General features: G+C 47.8%; 1 protein-coding gene across 1 annotated transcript in view; it reads right to left on the bottom strand.

Moving 5' to 3' along the window:
• The window catches only part of LOC122371544 (soluble guanylate cyclase 88E-like), a 49,542-nt gene that overhangs the window by 9,595 nt on the left and 18,989 nt on the right, over positions 1-20,958 (bottom strand). Inside the window, exons 2-10 of the mRNA XM_043347935.1 lie at positions 17,064-17,857; positions 13,198-13,324; positions 9,834-9,988; positions 9,185-9,393; positions 6,268-6,391; positions 5,709-5,859; positions 4,839-4,965; positions 4,332-4,536; positions 36-182 (exon numbers count right to left, since the gene is read on the bottom strand). Coding sequence (XP_043203870.1) covers positions 36-182; positions 4,332-4,536; positions 4,839-4,965; positions 5,709-5,859; positions 6,268-6,391; positions 9,185-9,393; positions 9,834-9,988; positions 13,198-13,324; positions 17,064-17,231 — 1,413 coding nt within the window. The 5' untranslated portion in view covers positions 17,232-17,857. The remainder of the gene's footprint in view (positions 1-35; positions 183-4,331; positions 4,537-4,838; positions 4,966-5,708; positions 5,860-6,267; positions 6,392-9,184; positions 9,394-9,833; positions 9,989-13,197; positions 13,325-17,063; positions 17,858-20,958) is intronic.

Raw genomic sequence — 20,958 nt, 5'->3', positions numbered from 1 at the left:
GTTAAGCAAAACGTAAACCGTTGTGTAGTGCCCACCTTGTAGACTTGGTTGAACTCTGTTAGCCTGTCGAAGATGGAGTACATGCTGTTCAGCATGGCGACCACCTGCATGGGCGATATCCTGCTGCAGATCTCGGTGAAGTTGACCACGTCGGAGAACAGAATGGTGACGCTCTCGAAAACCTGCCGCAACGGTGCTCAGTCAGCGCCCAATTTCTAACGTGCAGGTGCACTCAATAACTTCAAAATGTCAGTGTGAAGGAGACAGCTGGACATACGGATGCCTGATTTAAGGGACACCTTTGAATGGTACGCACGTCAGTAGCGGCGGAACACCTTCAATTAAGGGGAGGGGAGGGACACTGCCGACTTTTGGTCCCATTCTTTCCATACAACGCCCATAGGGCTAATGTTAAAATGTCAAAATCAAAGGGGGGGCACGGTGCCCCGGTGCCCCCCCCCCCCCCTCCGTTCCGCCGCCTATGGCGTACGTTAAATATTATGCTAGAACAATCACCGGTGAAGCAGGCGCAGGCAAGTTTCTACATAGGTGGTGGTTTCATGCTGCCATTTGCAACACTGCAACAAGTCGTGCCTTTTTCGCGGCCGAATCCATAGACAACCGTTCATTTATAAGGACAAAGTTAAATAAGAAAAGTAGCCTTCTACAGGGCTTTATCTATGCACACACAGCAGTCACCTTTTCGTTCACAGAAGTCTGTTTTACTATGCAGGCATAAGAACACCTTACAGAACAATACATTAACTTTTAATGAGCAGTTTGAGGGCTTATGACCGTCCGTAGCAATATTCCGGATATTTGAGAATCATTTTTGAAGACTGTGATGCAATACAATCTTATGAAATTTCAACATTCAGATGTTCTACCTTCCTCAATTCTAAGCCGCCTTCTCCTTGTCTTCTAAACAGATCACTCATCCTCTCCGGGATGATGATTCATATACCGCCTTGTCAAGCCGATGAAATAATTTCCATTATAGTGATGCTAATAAGGGAGTCGCAGTAGCAATCGTGCATAAAATGTGAGCAGAATTTGTAAAGCAGTAGCCAGCGGATACCGGGCAGTTTAAAGCTATTGTTCGACTAATGCTCGCTGAATTTTTTTTTTTGTCTTTTACTAAGATGTCATTTTACGTTATTAACTAATGGATACTAATAGATGCATTAGGTACCTACCTACTTGCTTAACCCTCGCATGTGTGCGGCGTTTGCCAGCTTCTAATGTGTAGGGGGGGGTCGGTTGGACCCCCCCCCCCCCCTTGCCGTTTGGCCCCTGATCGAGCTAGAGCTTCGCGGAAAAAACGAGCGTGTTGCCCGTGACGAGAGGAAGCCGATGATACCCAATTTTAACCCTCGCATGTGTGCGGCGTTTGCCAGCTTCTAATGTGTAGGGGGGTCGGTTGGACCCCCCTTGCCGTTTGGCCCCTGATCGAGCTAGAGCTTCGCGGAAAAAACGAGCGTGTTGCCCGTGACGAGAGGAAGCCGATGATACCCAATTTTAAGGTCCTAGGTCATTGGTTGACCTTCCAGATCAGGTCAATGACCCAAAGTCGGGAAAATCGGGACCTGTTAGAAAGTCGTAAAGTGTGGCTGCTAAGGGGTTTTTCGGGGTGCTGATAACGAATATCGTGTTAGTTTTGATCACAGATGATGTCTTGAAGCATTTAGACCAGGTCGGGTCAGGTCAGGTCAGGTCAACCAGTAGGCGTCGTGACGGGTATTCGTAGTACGTGTCAAACGCCTCTGACAGCTTCGTAACATGTTACGAAGTCACCAAAACTACTTCGTAAATGTTCAAATGGTTGCTAAATTCGAATTCAGCTCCAAAAACTAGCCTAGAAACATGTAAAACTCGAAAAAGTGACCCGAGGTCACCCGAGGTCACCAAAGGTCAATGACCTGACCTGACCTTCAGGTGACCTTGACACACACGGGAGTAACATCAAATCACATGTTTGAACGTTTGAAACCACGAAAAGCTTGCAAACACGCGGCTAGTGCGAGCCGACATACGCGAAATCGCGATTCCGGCCAAACATGGTCTCGGAAAAGAGGTCACAGGTCAAAGGTCATTTGGGTCAGGGTCATGAAATTTTCAGGGTAGGTGTCAAATTGATCAATGCGAGGGTACTGAAAGTTTCGTCGCGATCGGCCGCTTTTTACGCGAGTTATTCGCGAAAAACCATGGGGGGGTCCATCCGACCCCCCCCCCCCTACACATGCGAGGGTTAAGGTCCTAAGTCATTGGTTGACCTTCCAGGTCAGGTCAATGACCCAAAGTCGGGAAAATCGGGACCTGTTAGAAAGTCGTAAAGTGTGGCTGCTAAGGGGTTTTTCGGGGTGCTGATCACGAATATCGTGTTAGTTTTGATCACAGATGATGTCTTGAAGCATTTAGACCAGGTCGGGTCAGGTCAGGTCAGGTCAACCAGTAGGCGTCGTGACGGGTATTCGTAGTACGTGTCAACCGCCTCTGACAGCTTCGTAACATGTTACGAATTCACCAAAACTACTTCGTAAATGTTCAAATGGTTGCTAAATTCGAATTCAGCTCCAAAAACTAGCCTAGAAACTTGTAAAACTCGAAAAAGTGACCCGAGGTCACCCGAGGTCACCAAAGGTCAATTACCTGACCTGACCTTCAGGTGACCTTGACACACACGGGAGTAACATCAAATCACATGTTTGAACGTTTGAAACCACGAAAAGCTTGCAAACACGCGGCTAGTGCGAGCCGACATACGCGAAATCGCGATTCCGGCCAAACATGGTCTCGGAAAAGAGGTCACAGGTCAAAGGTCATTTGGGTCAGGGTCATGAAATTTTCAGGGTAGGTGTAAAATTGATCAATGCGAGGGTACTAAAAGTTTCGTCGCGATCGGCCGCTTTTTACGCGAGTTATTCGCGAAAAACCATGGGGGGGGGGTCCATCCGACCCCCCCCCCCCTACACATGCGAGGGTTAAAAGCATATCGAAGAAAAAAAGTAATCCATATCCGCAATGATGCAACAGCAACGCCACTGCGTTGGAAAGGAAATAGTTTCAGAGACCGATTGGTTCGATTGCCATATTGACAAGCCCTTGCATGAGAGTAGAGTTTTATTGAAGTGCGTCGATGGTTAGCATGGAATTGGTTTCGGAATGACGCAACGGTGAATGGCCACGCCCTTGTCGGAAACTTTTCGATACTCTGAACTCGGCCCCACAAATGAATAGAGCCATTCGGGGTAGTCGGCGGATGCGTCTGCACTTGTAACGCGTCACTGTCGTTTGGTCTTTTATTTACTCTGCCGGGTAATTATGGTCTAATGCAGTGGTCATGGTCACACCCATAGACCTACACCACAGAGCTCTATGGCACACCATATACATACAACTCTCTTGATGCAATAGATAAACGGTGCGATAAACATTTGAAATAAATTGACCTGAAGGTAATGCATAATTTATTGCAAACTTTAATGCAAATAAACAAATGAGTAAGGTGCGAATACAAGCTACAGAAGGGTTAAAAGTATTGCCTAAAAATGACAGCTTCCCCAGCGAGCCACAGCGAGTTATGAGCGGTACTGTTAGTTTCCCGCCAGTATCCAATTCCATCTATCAAATCCTAATAAGGCGCCTTTCACTGAATTCGGCTCTGCCGCACAAAGACCAAAGGGTTTTTATGTTACGAGGGCTGGAAAATTGTGGAGACAGCTTGATGCCTACTGGCCATCGTCGATTAACTTTCGAACATGACACTTATTTGTCGTGAATTGAAGGCACTTCAGTGTGGGTTTTGATGACGTTATAAGACGTCACAAAGGCAAGGTCTGTGGCCCTTTGTCAGGAAGTCTGATGAAACCAGGGACAGCGATCCCATGGGGTCACGACGTTGTTAGGTCTCTTTATGATAGGTGCATGCCAAGACAAATTGAACTCATTTGCTGCCAACACAGATTCCAGCCAGGTCTTTTCCGAGTGCTGATTGAGGAGTTCGCTTAAAATGGACACCGATACCATCAATAGGTGTTCGATTTAATGTCGCAGTCACGAGGAGTTACGAGTGCGTGCCTGTGTGAAATATGATAATCATAGCTCCCTTTTCAACTGTGTTTCACGTTTAACTGCATTCGATAAGATTAAGTTCATTCAACTGTGTCCATCATACCACAATTATGCACACGATTAGCCATGCTTAATGAAAACATCACACACAATAGCTGTCACACATCACTTAGACCTTAGCCATAACAGTGCGATAACACAGTCTATTGCGCCACTTGAGTGGTGACTGCTCTCTCCGGAATGGAGAATCTGTCTCTCACCTCACACGTGTCAACGGGGTTGGCGCCCTTCCTGAGCCGGTTGGCCACCTCCTTGGGGATCATCTGGTACAGCAGCTCATCCGTCCTCCGCATCTCATCGTCCAGCTTCTTCATCGACTCCTCGAGCTTCTTCGACTTGAGCTGCTCCTGGTCCAGCGCCAGCTTGAGCTCGATCGACTGCTGCGTGCTCGCCAGCATCAGGTCCCTGGAGGGAGGGAGCGACACGCGCCATCAGCCCGCCACCAGGGGCCCGGGGCTTGTGCATTCGCAGTGCAACAGGCGGATCTATCAGTGGTGCAGACTGACCTGCACTACGCTTTAAACGGCCTAGAACGGTTCAAAGCGCCTGTCCCTGCATTATATAACTAAAAGTCTGACAGCAACGCAACAATGAGTCAAGCTAAGTTTTGCTTTGAAAGGGTTGATTTAATACCGTGTTCACTTGCAGCGATCTCATGCCACCATCGCACACTGACTGAATCCGTTGGTTCACACCACGCTGCTGACCTGCTGAAGTCGTGCATCGAGAGGTCGTTGATGAAGAGTCCGGTGTGAATCATGGCGTCCAGATCTGGCATCACGGGCGTGCCCAGGAACAGGATCATCCGCCACTCGTCAAAGTACATCATCTGACCTGGCGGCACGGCCAGCGCCCGGTAGAGTGGCGGCTCCAGTCGGTACATTACTCGGCGCCAGCGGTAAGGTGAACAGCGGTTCACAGGACAGTTTGTTAGGAACCGTCATCTGCACTGATCTACCTTGACTACCCTCTCAATGTTCTTTTTTCTGTCTCTTTTTGAGGATATGAAAGAACGCTTTTTATTGCTGTTGTTGTGGAGCAATACAATTACAGCTTTGCACTTTGGTGTACTTTTATTTCTCTGGAAACTAAAGGATAAACTTATGTGACAGACTTTAGAATGGGGTGAAAATTGACAACTGAGTTAGTAACATGGACACATATTTTCAGAATAGTTCGAGTAAAATGCAATTAATTGTAGCAATTTGGATGGACCATGCAAACTGTCACATGTGTACCGTTTCACCTTTGAAGCTTATCAGATAAAAGAGCAGGTTCAATCGATTGTCGTTAACATTTTTATATTGCAACATTTATTTAAGCTTAAATTGCATCAAACTTTAAATAGGCTTATGGCGTTTTCACCCATGGAGCAAAAAAGAAAGTTTTTGTCAAAACCCAGCCAATAAGACCTACGTACGTACCTAGCCGGGGTCCCCTTCGGGCCACTATGTTAGTCTCACTACATTAGGCCACCATTACAGAATGGCCTGTGTCTGCGACGGTTAAAGACTCTTCCAGACCCAGTTCCTCTACCCACCACAGCCTCATTTTTGGCAGCCGCGCAATGGTCGCACCTTTGAGTCGCAGATTTTTCTCCTTGATGATGAGGTCGTCGTCGAAGTCGTCGACCATGCCGTTGGTGTTGACCTTGCTGTCCAGCGCCCGTAGGCGAGACGGGGCGTCGATTGTTACCAGCTCGAAAATGTTGTTGGTCTTTTTCAGAATCTGCAGCGCGGCACCGTGTCAGTTTCGCATTGTAAGTGGTGTATTGTGTCGGAAAAAGGAACTCGGACGCGGACAGACGGGAGTTCTGTGTCTCCGCACCAGAGCTGGAGGCGGAGAACAATGCAACAGACACCACAAAAATAAAAGCAATAAAGTAAAAGAATGCTGCTGGCGTTTCATATGTTGTTGACAGAAAGCTTACAACAATCCTCCTTTCGACATATCAATGGAAGAATGTCCACGCCGTGAGCTCGTGAATCGGTTGGATGTCGGATGGCGCTTGTAAAATGCATGGTTTCCTCATGAAATACGGCTTTCAAAGACACCTCCAATCCATTTTAAATCGCAGGCTTTCTCGGAACCCAAAGTTACACCATCTGCATCGACTGAGATAGGCGAGAAGCTTACCCCTGAGAATCTAAACTCCACCAGCGGCCGGACCAGGTCGAACCACTCATCAATTTTCCTTCCGATCAGCTCCGGCAGAATGGTCATCATCGACTGACCGAGGTTCTTTACAACCATATTTGATCTGTCGGAAAATAGTGCACGAGTCATTCCACAGCTCTGAATCGCTTTCGATGTGTTGTAAATTGTGATGTGATCTTCCGCAGTTCTCGATTTAGTTTTGTGTGAAGAAGATTCCCACAAGATGTCACAAGGTATTGGTCACTAGGTCTAGGCCAAGTCTCGTTATCATCGAATATCCTCATCAAATTCCTTTTCATAAAGCATAATTCATGCCAGCGTTAGTATCATCACCGTTATGGCCGATTCTGGATCGCAGTTATAATTGATTATGTGATGCCTCACGCGGCGATGAGGGAAACTGCACCGAGCGACGGTCTGGCTGGTGGCCAGGGCGCGTGCCGGCGGCCACAGTGGGGCAATCTCCGTACCGGCAGCGCCGGATGGCCGCTGCCGATCGGCCGCCGGCTCGGCCGAGGTCGATGCGATTTGTCCGCTCGGTCACCGGTGGCCGGTGACGCCGGCGATCCTGGCAGTCGACACCAGTGCCGTCCGGTCGTGCGGTCACGGCCGAAGTGGCGCGAGGCCGACACTTCCCGTCCCTGGGAGCTGGCCCAGTCAGGCCGCGGCGTGGGATTCCCAGCTGTCAGCTTTGTCTGAGGGGTGAGCCGAGATCTCTGAATGGAGCGGCCCACTCCGCTGCTGTTGTGGCGCGGTATTTGGGAGAGCTCGCTGCACCCACGTCCCGGCAGCGGCGGCTCAGCGAGCCGCTGATATTGACCGTGGTAATGTGTTTACCGTGTATTGAATGGTAACCGAATTAGCGCCCGGCGGCCGGAAACACACGGGTCGCGCAGCTCCGCGTCACACAGCGATATTCGGGGAAGGAAGGTCAACTATAAAAAGACAGCCCAAAAACTGCCCGAGGATTCCCCGGGCAGATCTTGTGTTTTAATTTGTGAAACAACTTATATTTGGGAGAGCTCGCTGCACCCACGTCCCGGCAGCGGCGGCTCAGCGAGCCGCTGATATTGACCGTGGTAATGTGTTTACCGTGTATTGAATGGTAACCGAATTAGCGCCCGGCGGCCGGAAACACACGGGTCGCGCAGCTCCGCGTCACACAGCGATATTCGGGGAAGGAAGGTCAACTATAAAAAGACAGCCCAAAAACTGCCCGAGGATTCCCCGGGCAGATCTTGTGTTTTAATTTGTGAAACAACTGCTTCAGCGGCCTTTGCTACATTAAAATCCCTTCCAAAGCAATATCTTTAAAATAATAGTGTGCCTTCACTGAATTGACTCTGCTCTGTCCAGTGAAAAGAAAACGTTTTATGTGTGGCCTACTGGCTGAAGCTCGTTAACCCGCGCCCCGCTGGGCTATTCAGCCATACGCGCCCTGCTGGGGGGGGGGGGGCAGATTCTGCCCCCCCCCCTGTCTAACTTCCGAACCGATGGTCGTAGAAAGACGGGGAAAACGGCAATCGAAAGCTCTCAACAAGGCGGAATTTAGGAGCCCAATTTTTTTTTGCTTAAGTAGGTCAGAGGTCAGGTCAAGGTCAGGTCAAGGGTACAAAATGCAAGTTTCTACAGTATCGGCCTTGCACCGTAGTTGCCGAAGAATGGACTGAGACTGATTGCCCAAAACGTGTTCTTAGACTACCAAGACAATATTCGTTGCATACAATGTCATTCAAAGGTCAAGGTCAAGGTCAGGTCAGGTCAGGTCACCAAAAACAAAATATAGAAAAGGGCATGTGCGACACATGCTTTATGGGTCATTTTACTCATAGAATTCAATAGGCACACTCAATAAGTGATATGGACCACCTCTGGATGAATTTCAGGTCGAGGTCAGGTCAAGGTCAGGTCAAGTGAGGTCAAATTTTGAAATTGGTTGTTAAGGCCTCAAAAGGTGTCTATCTGATGCAGTTTTTCACGGTGAATCGAATGGTGCTAGTTTTGTTTCCGTACGAGGTCTAGAACTTCCAAAAAAAATCATTTTAAAAAAAAAATTGTTTGTCGTGACGTCATACAGTTTTGAATAACTCCCACATTTTTGAACCGATTCTTCTAAAAATTGGTATGTAGGTGCACATAGACCACTTCTCTGACATATATTCCAGTTTTTTTTCGATACACACAAAATTTTGGATTTTATAATTATTTTCCCAAAAAAGTCAGCTTTTGAAGAAAAAATGGGCCAAAATCGAAAATTTTCAAAAAACCGAGATAGCCATTTGATAGACAAAGTAGAATCACGAATAACTCTTTTTGTAACGTCTTGATTCCTTTAAAAATGAAGATGTTATCGGCGTTTGAAATTTTGGCGTTTTTGAGGCGAAAATGGCGAACATGACGTCACTAAAACGTCAATTTCTCAAAAGTTTCCCGTCGGATTTCGCTCAAATTTTCAGGAAACGTGTCAAATTGATGTATGATAAGGTACCGCAAGTTTGACGTTGCTGGCGTAACGCGTTTAGAAGTTATTGGTGAAAAACGGTAGGGGGCAGATTCTGCCCCCCCCCCCCCCAGCGGGGCGCGGGTTAACAATCAGGATACAGAGTTGCCTTGTGAAATACGTTTGTCATAACTGAAACAGCAATCCGTGTCAAAGTTTCAACTGTTACACTGCATCTCAGTCTGATTTTAATGCCATAAAGGCATATTTGACACCGTGCGTCTGAATAATCTTGCAAATCCGACGTAAACCTTCCATTAGGTCACAAGTTAATTGAATTCAAGTGCGTTAAGAGTGTGCTGTGTCTCAGTCCAAACACCACTGAGGGCGGTGTCGACCTAGTCACATGAAGAAGCCGCAGGAAGCGGCTGCGGGGCAGCTGCAGCTCGTGCTCACGTGAAGGCGATGGAGAATGGGAACAGCTCGAAGATGATGCCGGCGCGGATGGGCAGGCTCTGCTCGTCGCGCACCAGCCGGATGGCGTGGCTCTCGCGGAAGGCGTGGTTGTCGAACGTCAGCTGGAAGGTGACGTGGTACGAGTCGACCAGTGAGTCCTCGCGCACTAGCTCGATCTCCATCTCGGTGTCGTAGAAATGCCGAGCCACCTGCGGTCGGCGGAGACGGGAGAGTGGGCAGTCCCGTCAGGCTGCTGATACTCTGAATACTTACAGATATTTATCTATACTCTGAATATTTTTGCCGCAATTTGTTAGCTCTGGAATTTTCAGTTATGCTCTTTTTTTTGTCAGCATTAAAAACACATTGCGATGACAAAATGCGTTCATTTTTCAATCGACGCAGGTCATGATGGTTCTCTGAAGTACAAGGCATTCAACAGATTCATGTTTCCTATCGGGGTAAGAATTTATGAACAAACTTGCTAATTCCATCGTATTATCTGGCGGATATCTTCACTTGCTACATACCATGCTCAATAGCCATGGTGTAGCCTCGGATCTACCTCTTAGATTCGCTCCATGAACATAACTAGGCTCGGTCATGCCTGTTTGCATCGTTGCACGGTGAAGCCGCAGTCGTTACATACCTGTTTGATTTGTCCCATGGTGTAGCCTCCGTAGCCCCGTCGTTTGCTCCGGTAGTGTAACACCATGCCGGTTGGTGTTTCGTTCTCGCAGAAAAACGACGGCGGCCTCATGCGCGGATACGAGAACTTGAGGTACTCGTGCAGGTTGTCCAGACCTGTCGGAGAAACGTGAGAGCGCTCTGACCGGCTCGGGTGCCGGTGAGGCATTACTTACACTCTATAACAGTCCATGGCTGATTTTTTAGGAATCACTGACCAGTTTCGGACCAAGATGAGCCAAACTATGAGCGAGTATCAATTGACGAGCATCTAAATGACGGCGTGTTTCGTGGCTGAAGCACTCTCAAGAATTGCTGCTGGCTGGAATTTGTTGGCTACTTATCGCAGCTTGGCCAAGGCGCACTAACTAATTTCCCGAGGCTCAGTGGGTACGCGGCTGACTGGTTGGATTCCGCCGGCGGAGCCGATCGGTTCTTTACCAGGAAGTTGGAGAGCGGAACGATTCATTATAACGGCCAATAAGTGGAAGTTTGTCGGAAACGATTCCAGAAAAATTGTCACTGTCGCGGAACGCTGCAGAGGATAAACCCATGTCGACATAATCCGATGTTAGCTATAATGCACCAGACAGCGAAGGATCAACACATCGAGACAAGTGAGCGATGATAAAACGATTGTAAACAACATCGCGAAACGCTCTTCTTCAGCTCATACTTTTTTTTTGCCATTTTGAAGCAGATTTACCTACCGTCTGAGCTGGCATTTATAAGGCCTTAGGTACTAAGGCTCCATCAAGCAATTTTTGCGCCTTAGGCGGCGCGGAAGACAGGTTTACTGGTCCCCGTTGACGTGTCTTATTGAAAAATATCATTTCTTTCAAAATCATGTGTGGATCATTTGCATGAAAGACCAGTACGACTTCGGTGGATTAACCAACAGACCAGTAGGGCTATTAGGTCATGAAGCGGCTGCCGAGCGAGCACCATGCTCACCTTGTGCACTATCAGCGCACCGCCACCATGGTCGCATTAGTGAGCCAGATGACATTGCTTTGTGACTCACCCTACACTCTACGCTCTGTGACTCACTGAAGATACTCAAACATGTGTTTATCTGATAGACCATACCTTGTAGTGTGGGGATTTTCACCATTACTGAATAAGTCGGTATGGTTGAACACGCGATGTAGCACGAATGGTATTAACGATCTAAGGACTGGCAGGGAGAAAACGTATGTCCCCCTATTCATCACTGCCGGGACATTATTTATTGTGTCAGGCTATGCATCAAAACACGAGTCGGGCTGAACCATAGAGGGGCGAGGCAGACCAGCCATCGGGAGGTTAATTCCAGACTGGTAGAGTCAGGGTTCTGTTATCTTCCCTCGGGAAGTAATTATGTCAGAGTCAAACTACTATGGGGTGGAAAAAAGGTCTCGACCGTTGCTGTCCTGTCCGTGTCGCATCAGAGTCTGTCTGTCCGGTCAAGGCCGTGTCGTGTGTGATTGGAGCGATTCGGCTGCTGCTCGCCGAATCGCTCCTCAGTCCGGACATGACACGGCTTTGACTGGACAGACATGCTCCGGTGGGGTGCGGACGGGACAACAGCAGCCGAGAGGTGCAGCCAAGCCAGCACCGACCAAAGCAGTTTCGACAGTGCCCTGTGTCAGCTCTGTACCTATTAGGGCGGCCAATCTCTATCGGTAGAACAAGAGCCTGTGGGCTGTGGCTCATGTTCTTTTTTTTGCATGCTTCTGCTATTAATACTTTTATCATAAATAATAGCTCCACTGGAAGCTCTCCTATGTTTATAGTAACTTTTTATTCTATTTAGCAGCGCCGAGCATAATGTAACTCTGCACTTTGATAGGGATTATGTAAATCCCAAAATGTTTTCCGGGAAACTCTCCCTAGCGAGAATCGCATGGCTATTTGGTAACCGGAACTCCATTGACCTCTAATTATGATATGTAAAATGCATTATCTGGTCTTAAAAGTCATCACATTACTTCCCCTGATATAATTCTGAGGCTAAAATTTGTTTGGTCCTAGTGATCTATACATGCCGACTTACAAGACAGGCAGCACCGGGAAAAGTTAAAAGAGACTACACATCCATTAACATAGAGACTTCGTTTTTTCTCAAACAAATTTCAACGTTTCCTAAGCATGTTTGTGGTGGCGATTTTTATGACTAAGTGAGTACGTGACAAAACAATTTCTGACAAAAATAAATGACGTTTATGTTACCTTGGGCGATCGGGCCTTCCCTGGCATAGGCGGGAAAATTTCGGGTCGAGCGCTTAGCGTGTCCACAGATGCCAAGCGCGACCCATCTCAATGGCAGACTTCATGTGGCCTGCAAACGACCACTTCCATTGACCAGTGGCCATTCCCGTCAGGAGCAAATAGCGAGTGGCTCAAACCGAGCTGTCGCCAGCATTCCGCCGCGAAATCGGATCATCTCTCCATCCGGCTATAGGGTGGATTTGGTCCAGCGTTTGTGTCTGCAGTGCTGGCTGTACTATTGGACATCCAATGAATTGCCGATCACCATTTGTTCGGCCGAGCACCTGTCGCCGGCAGCCCGGTCACCATTGATCGACGGACCATTAATGAGACGGCGTGCCGAGATGAAGCCGTTCGGCGCCCGTCGCCGGCTCCAACGGGCTGCGTTTGTGCGTGACCCGGCCGCCGGCACGTGGGGCCGCTCGGCCCCTCCCTGTGCTGAATTGTGGCCGCAGGGCCTTTATTGAACCAGGCTGCGGAGGAACGGCCAGCGGGTGACAGCATACTGGCCCGACACCGAGTGGAGGGGTAGGGTGTCCTCAAAGAATGAGAGCCGATATTAGTCTGTGAAATACTTTCTTCACACATATAACGGGGCAGTTTGCTAATCCCGCCGTATTGTGATAGAAATGATCGAAATGAAATTATCAGAAAAGCTAGTGCCAAAGTTCCGTTAACAGTGGGCAGTCGGTTGTAACTGGTAAATAGTAATGATTTAATAATACGTATTCAAGCATCCGGGTTTGGGTAATATTATGACATCCTTTTAAGACTATATTTAAAAAAAATTGTCCTTCCCATGTACAAAAAAAAAATAATTTATACAGGCAATGTAAGTAGTTGTCCATGCATGAATATGTAAATATGTATGATCATGGTCATACAAAAGTAGATCGCTTATTATTCACACTAAAAATATGGTCCACAACTCTGCTGAGAAGTTGCAGAGATCCGGACCTGGGTTCAGTGAAAAATTCCACTCCACAGCTCTAAGGTCACGTTATGTAACCACACCCCCGCCACGCGGGCCGCGGTCGGTCTGTTCGATAGCGGCGCCGACGGCTGGTTCTGCTCACCGTTCAGAAAGTCGCGCACGTGCCGCCCCAGCACGGAGAGCACCCGGTCGTAGCCGTACTGGCCGACGAAGCCCACAAAGTAGACGCCCATGTTCTCAAAGAACTCCTGCTCCTTGAGGTTGAGAATCTGAAACGGCGCCCGAGCGTCAGTAAAAGCAAACCTTGTGTTTTTCTGGCATCTGTTTTGGGCTGGCTGCGTGCCACAAATTAAATTCCTAATGCCTATACATACATTCTCGGTCACCTAAAAACATTTCACAGTTGTGCTCTATAAAGAATAAACAGCATGTTAGCAACGCTTTTACTTCGCTAATAATATAAAATAATGAACCAAGAAGGAAGCGAAATGCTGTCCAACTGCCATGCCAATTTGTCACTCGAACACGCACGAACGAGCGAATATGAATGGTGGGGTATGGATGGTTCAAACAGGGGTGCGCTATGTTTTCGTTGGAATTCGATAAAAATTGGGTTCCTATTTGTTCTACGCATTTGAGCAGAGATGTGCGTTGTGCCATGTTTGCGTGTTGGCATTTATGTCCTGGGTTTACGTCTGACAGGGATATGACGCTTATGTATGTCAGGAATGCGTAGGTGTGTTCATGTACGAGACAGTTGTAGCCTGTAGGGTATTTTATGTTCATAGCGACTGCGCAAGAAAAAAAAATATGTCAAGATATGCTGTCTCAAGCTGGTTTTCTCGATCTAGATCACTATTTGCGGTATTCCATTTTTGATTAGTTTAAAATTTGAATGCATGCATATTTCAACAATACGTCACTGCGTGGGAGTGGATGATGGGCATTGTGCGTCCAAAATGGTTCGAATGCCGCGGGCAGCTCGGGAATTCATCTGGCCACGAGTTAACAACGGTGAATTGATCACCTGTCCGAGTTAAGCTCTTTATCGGCCCGAGACTGCGGATAAGGTTCAAATATGAATTTGACTGCTCTGACAATGTTTGCTGTAGGTCAACGAACGATGTCAACTTAACTAGGAACTTAGGAAGTGTACAGTACCGAATTCCTTCCTTCAACTATTCAAAGGAATTTGTATTCGGGACTTTGAAATTCTTCCATAAAAATGAGCACATGCGTGTTGCTTATTTCCGCTATATGAGACAAGCGTATTGAGTCCAAGCAGATTTTCAAAACGTCAGCAATAGCATTGTCTCTCACTTCTCAGTTTATCCAGTTTAGCGGGTTGGCTCCAGAGAGCTAAGCTGCCTTAGCTCACAGGCCTGCATGAAATCATCGTATTTTTACGACGCTGGGATGATCACTGAAGCTTCGACTCAAATATGTCAAAGGATAAGATGCATGGTAAGTACATGGCAGATAGGCTATAAAGTTTACCCTTAAAGTCTCTCTCTCTCTCTCTCTCTCTCTCTCTCTCTCTCTCTCTCTCTCTCTCTCTCTCTCTCTCTCTCTCTCTCTCTCTCTCTCTCTCTCTCTCTCTCTCTCTCTCTCTCTCTCTCTCTCTCTCTCTCTCTCTCTCTCTCTCTCTCTCTCTCTCTCTCTCTCTCTCTCTCTCCCTCTCTCTCTCTCTCTCTCCTCAGCTCTGCTAAATAGAACGCCATCTTTTTCCGAATATATGCAACCCTCGCCCGCACATGGGGGCCCCCCCAGGTAGTCTTTCTGCTCTGCACTCAACATTTTTAGAGCTAGAAAACTGATTTTTCGTATAGCTGCTCCTCTATCCTTTCTTGATGTCCACTGAAAATTTCAAGTTTCTGTGATTTTTTGGTTTTGGAGATATGACCTTGTTTTTCAGGTCATGTCATGACCCAAATGGCCAATTCTCAACATCTTGCGCTTGCCATGGGCCTTATGAGCTTTTGACACCCTGATTTCGGCCTTTTTTGCCAGTCTTACCTCCCACCTATCAATGAACATGTTGTTCGACGATGTACAGGGGTCAAGGTCAGGGTCAAGGTCAACCTAGGTCATCTAAGATAGTGGCGTTTTAGGCAAGCTGAATTTACTTTTTTTTGAAGTTTTTTGACTGCATTTCTGGTGAAAGCTTCTCAGATCATGATTTCATGTAATATGGACCCAAAAACAATCGGTGCGCACATCAGTATACACACAGAAACACACAGACATACAAACACATATAATTGACCTTGACCTAACTTGACCTGAAATGACCTCAGCAGCAAAATTCTGGTCGGGTAGTGTGACAAAGAGGTTCTAGCTGGCTTGGCACCAGAAAACAGCATCGTCATCGGTATTTGATAAGCAGCGCACTTGATATCCAACGGTGACCCAAAACAGCAACATTTTTTAGTTTGACCTGACCTGGAAGGTCAATGACTGACCTGAGAAGGTAAAACTGGGTATCATTGGATTCGTCTCTTCCCAAAGAATCTTTTTGGTCTTTACCGCTAAGCTCTATCTCCAACAGGAACGAAATGGCGCGGGGGTGGCAACCTCCCCCCCCCCCCCCCCATGTGCGTTCTAGGATGGGAAAATGGCATGTGCGGGCGAGGGTTAACTACGGCAGTGTCGACTATAGGGAAATTATGTCGTGGAAACTTGCAACAATGTTTTTGTTCCATTCTTTCTTCGCCACTTCATTTGAAGCAGTCATTTCATTCAACATCCTTTCGTGGTCGTAATGTTAACAAACGATCTACACCAATCACCAAAGTAGAGATTGCGGAAATAATCAAACGATCTCATAGCAGTTTGCAGGGTCTCCGGAAACCAGCTTTAAAAGAACAATCAATAATGTTCTCATTTTTCAGCTGATGTTTATCTTTCAATGACTTTTTGATCATCACATGTTTTACGATAGATTGAAGAGCGTAGGTCAATCATCTTTCAACTGTTTTGGTTCGTTCAATACAGATCATCTTTTACATGGGAGTTAGGGAGAATATTGGCTGCCCTAACTTGAGCTCTACTGGGAATTCTTTCAACGCTCTTTGATGCTGGGTATTTTTCACACTGATTTGTGAGTCCAGATTAACAGTGTTGGAAATCGGTTCTGTGCGTCTCTGACACGTGTGCCGGTGTCTGTTTGATGAAGGGCTGCGCTGAACCGGCCGCTGGCCCGGAGAGACGGATCGATCGGACCGTGTTCCGGTGACGGATCGGTGCTCTGTACACGGCACCGGGCCCATATGAGCCGCGGCCGACACCCGCCCCGAGAACTGCACTCCGAAAACGGCTTACAAGAGAGGCAGCTGGGGTCCGAGCCGGGCCTTACATCACAATAGTCTGACCGAGTGTTGTCCGACAGTTTGCGCTAATTTGACTGATATTTGATCGGCGGTAGCTCCGGCCAGTCAGAGAGTGACGGATGCACCGTCACTCATTCCGTATGCTCCCGGAAAGTATTTTCTACGTATTACTCGAGGAATTTGCTTTCCAAGAAACACATTCTGATACCAAAGTACCGCAAACTTGCGGTGAACATCTGTTTTAGTATGAGAAATAATTGCCGAGTTTGATGTATCCCAGCACACTTTTTGTCCATCATCCAACCAGTAGTCTCCGATGTTCATGTTCCAAGTTCCACGACCCGAACACAGACAGAACATCAGCCATGTGAAGGATGAAATTAGCGCAGAGCACTCTGCATCCAATGCTGTGATTCCCATCCTAAATCATAATATGTGTTGTTGACCTAGAACCTTAGACCCAGTGAAACCAAAAGATGTGACCGGTTTTGCGTCTCCTTTATCACTAATCACTAAGCGCTCAGCGTCCCCTCGAGAGCTGAGCCGTCGCGTTGGCCGGCCGGGCTCACTGTCATCCATCGTCCAGGATTCTAATACCACAGGGGCGCTCTGATTTACGGCGTCTGTCGCGGTGTAAAAGTTCACAGGTCCGGCGCGGCGCGGCTCCCCGCTCACTCACCTTGCAGGCGGCCCTGGCCAGACGCGGGATCAGCGACTCGGGGTACACCTGGTGCGTCGAGAACGACGGCACGTCCACCAGCGCCTCGCGCCGCACCGTCTCCCACATGTCCTCGCCGTAGCCGACCTTGATGTACTCGGCCAGGTTCTCCAGCAGCAGGCCGTACATGGCGCCGCCGCCAGTGGTGCGACTGGTGCTGGGGCTGGTGCTGTCACTGGTGCTGTGCCTGGCACTGAGTCTGGTCCTGGGCCTGGTGATAGGCTCGTTGCTGAGTCCCGCTCGTGCTCAGCGCTGCCTCTTGTACTGCTAACCTCGAGTCGGAATTAATTCTGACGTCCTCAGACGAACTGAGTGATGCTACGACCACCCCCGGAGTCTAGGGAGAACGGTCTAAAATTGGAACAACTTTAACTCAGTTCTCCTGGGAAGCACTGTCGCACAGATTGTCACACAGTCCTATTAGCGAAATCCAGCGCGGCATTTCTGGTCTACACCTACATCACGGTCCATGGGCCGCTCGGCAGTCCTCGACTGAGGTCAGTGGCCCGCACCACGTGTACCCTCCGGTTGTCTGGCTCCACTCGCACTGTGAACCCACTGTGGCTCCGAACAGACTGTGAACTCGTCTAAAACTGCGGACGCACTTCTGTTGCGATGTCCGCCGGACCGACCCGCAGACTCCGAGAAAATATCACCGACCAGCAGTTAATGGTCTGTGCGCGAGGCTTGAAACCATGCGTGAAACAAAGGCTTCATGAGATCAGCTTGAAGATCACCGGCGCAGCATCACGTATCTGCAAGCAAGGTCAAACATTTGTCAGACGAGAGCCGATGAAGTGGAAGATGAATAAGAATGAGACGCACGAGTTATCAAACGGGGGTAATTGGAGATCGCCTGTAGCTTGTGTTCATTGCAAAAGTCGTCCTCAGTATTACCAGGATCGATAGAAAAAAATGTAGCTAACTTAACCAGGGTATACATGCTCAGAAGTGAAGCTGTTATATGACTGTGTTCTCTTACGAACCGTGGCTTGTGGTATTAGTGTGCTGTGAAGCAATCTCGACTTGTATGGTTGAGTATCGGCTCTGAATATTCCGAGAACAGTGCCAAACGAAAATAGCAGTCTTTCGACTATCATATAACTAAGTATGTACACATTAAACACCATCACGAATGACAGGAAGACAAGCTTTTAAGCACATGCAGCTTGATATAATTTGTCTGAATCCTGCTGCATTATTGGTCATTTTCATATAAGTGGCCATTGTTAGCCGTTTTCACGGCGGGCTATCTGGCGAATACACCTAATTTGACCAAATTTGCACCAAATCTCTTTTACAACAAATTTCTTCATATCATGAATTTATTTCTGTGTTTTAACCGAAAATAATGGATCATACTTTGAAAAAAGAGATTATCTGTTCAACCAGAACTGACAATCTTTAAGAAACACGATGATCATTTTTGACCAACTCTGCACCAAATCTGCACATAATCTGCACCAAATGTGTACCAGATGGACGCCGTGAAAACGGCTATTATTGGTCATATCATTGGTCGTCATTGGTTATTGTCCAAGAGCACTGACGCGTAAATATCTCACCAGACCGGCCAATGTTCTGCAGCTCGTGATATTTGCCCTTTGCGTACTAACCATGGCCAGAACCGTTGTGAAATATAAATGTCATAAATCACCAAACTGGTCGAGTGATTTGACTATTGTACCATCATTGCTCTAAACTCATCCGCCTTTTGCTGTCCCGATAGATGTCCATCCAGTCGCCAGTGCGAATGGTATCCACTCTGACTCACTTTGGTCAGTCCTCCTCCGCTCTACTACTTGCCCCTGTCCTCTCTCCTGTCACACTCCCTGTCCTCGCTCCAGTCCCGCTTTCTGTTCTCCAGCTCCAGTCGTGCTCTCTGTCCTCTCTCCGACCACGCTATCTGTTCTCTCCAGCCCACTCCACCCGCCGTGCCGGTGGCCCTGTCCGCACGCACTGTGACCGGTCTGGTCTGCCGCAGTCCATACAGTTCCGCGGTCCTTTGCAGCCCACACGACCTGCAGCCCCGTGGCCCGCCGCAGCCCGCACTGACTGACCGTGGCCCGCCGCAGCCCGCACTGACTGACCGTGGCCCGCCGCAGCCCGCACTGACTGACCGTGGCCCGCCGTCGGCACCGATGGGAACCGGCCGACGCGCGCCGACCCACCGACGATCGCCGAGACGGCTCTCCCCGGAACAGTCACAGCACGGCTCGGCGAGCACTTAGAAATGGCTCACCGCATAGAAATTCGGCTGACAGTGCCCTCTGCGGGAGACTGGGTTATAATTTATCGTCAAAATATGCATTTCGCTTGATTGTAACAGTTGTGAGTACTTAGTATGCTGTTTTTCACCTCTCTTTTCATTACTTGTATGATTTGCTTGCCAAGTGCACTGATATCATGCAATAATGTTTTTCTACTTTGAATAAGCGATTTTACCAATGGCATTGCATTTTGAAGCTCCTAATATATTGTTTAAAGCAAATGCCTGTTTATTGATGCGACTTGCGAAATAATATGCAACTGATAATCTTCACTGATATCAGTTCAAAGATGCGTAATGGAGAGCTATTTTCCCTGAAAACATTACCCACTAAATGGAGGGCAGCGATACCAGAATATCCGGCACTCTGTATACCATAATTTCCCGCAAACAACAGTATCTATGCGACTGGGGTGCATGACAACAGCCGCTATTATTCTATGCGATGAACGGGACCCCTGGATGTGTCCTGGTTTGCGATACGGCTCCTTTGGCCGCCCTGTGCACGGCACGGAGACCTGACAGGTGCGGCCTGGCTGCAGGACCGAACCGGGCACACTTTTATGACATGTAAATAGGGCAACATGATGTGCCTGGCTGGCCTACGAGCAGAAAGTGTTGTGGTGCAAGTGTTTGTGGTGCAAGTATTTGATTCATTAAAAGAAGGCCTTTCGACGAGAGAATGGCGCATTACAGAGCACGTATTTTCGTTTATTTTGAGTACACAACCGATCGCTGCTCAGAGTATACTTCTGCAATAAACGTTGGCTCAGCCAAGGCTCCGCTCGCTCACTGCCTATGATTTATATGAAACATTGACAAAGGTAATGAACCATGTTAAAGCCCTGCATCAACAGTGCATTTAAATCATAACAGGATGACAGTACCCAACAGGGAGGATTTGTGAGAAAAGTAAAAGCATAGTGAAAAATTGCCTTTTAAAATGACTGTTTACTTTAGATAAAATGATGTGTTTAAAAATGAAAATCATAAATGCTGGGCTGACTTAATGCTTAAGGTGATAGGGCAAAGCAAAAGCATGTTTACCATTTTAGCAAATACCTTTGCCACACATGCGTGGTACATACCATCCTAAATAACATTTCAAGTCTTGAAATCAGGGCAAGAAAAAGTGTTGTTCCATTGACAGCTCGGTAAACATCCCTTTGTTATTTCACACATTAACCCGGCCGGGCCCGGGGGGTAATCCCAACCACCGCAGCCCGGGGGGGGCGTTTTTCGCCCACCCCCCTGTCTAACTCCGTAAATAAGGGAGTTACGGAAACAAAAGCGATACCAAACGAAAGGTCCTTACGAGACAATTCTAATGCACCTAAAATTTTTGACCTCAGGTCAATTTTCAAGGTCAGAGGTCAAGGTCAAAGGCCAAAACCGGCACATGTGTAGTGATCTCAAAGTAAGCCTTCTAGAGGACGGCAGGCTGCATCAAACCGACAAAATTGGGTGTCAAACGAAAGAAGAGAATCTGAGGATTCTGAAAATGTGCTCCAAATCAAAGGTCAAGGTCAAGATCACGCTAAAAATTGACCTCAAACTTGGCACTTTTTCGCACATCTTGCGTGCTAA

Source organism: Amphibalanus amphitrite, unplaced genomic scaffold (assembly GCF_019059575.1).
Source record: "Amphibalanus amphitrite isolate SeventyFive unplaced genomic scaffold, NRLGWU_Aamphi_draft 001256F_arrow, whole genome shotgun sequence".
Taxonomy (NCBI): Eukaryota; Metazoa; Arthropoda; class Thecostraca; order Balanomorpha; family Balanidae; genus Amphibalanus; species Amphibalanus amphitrite.
The sequence above is the reverse complement of the archived record's forward strand: the minus strand, read 5'-3'. Positions and strand labels throughout refer to the sequence as shown.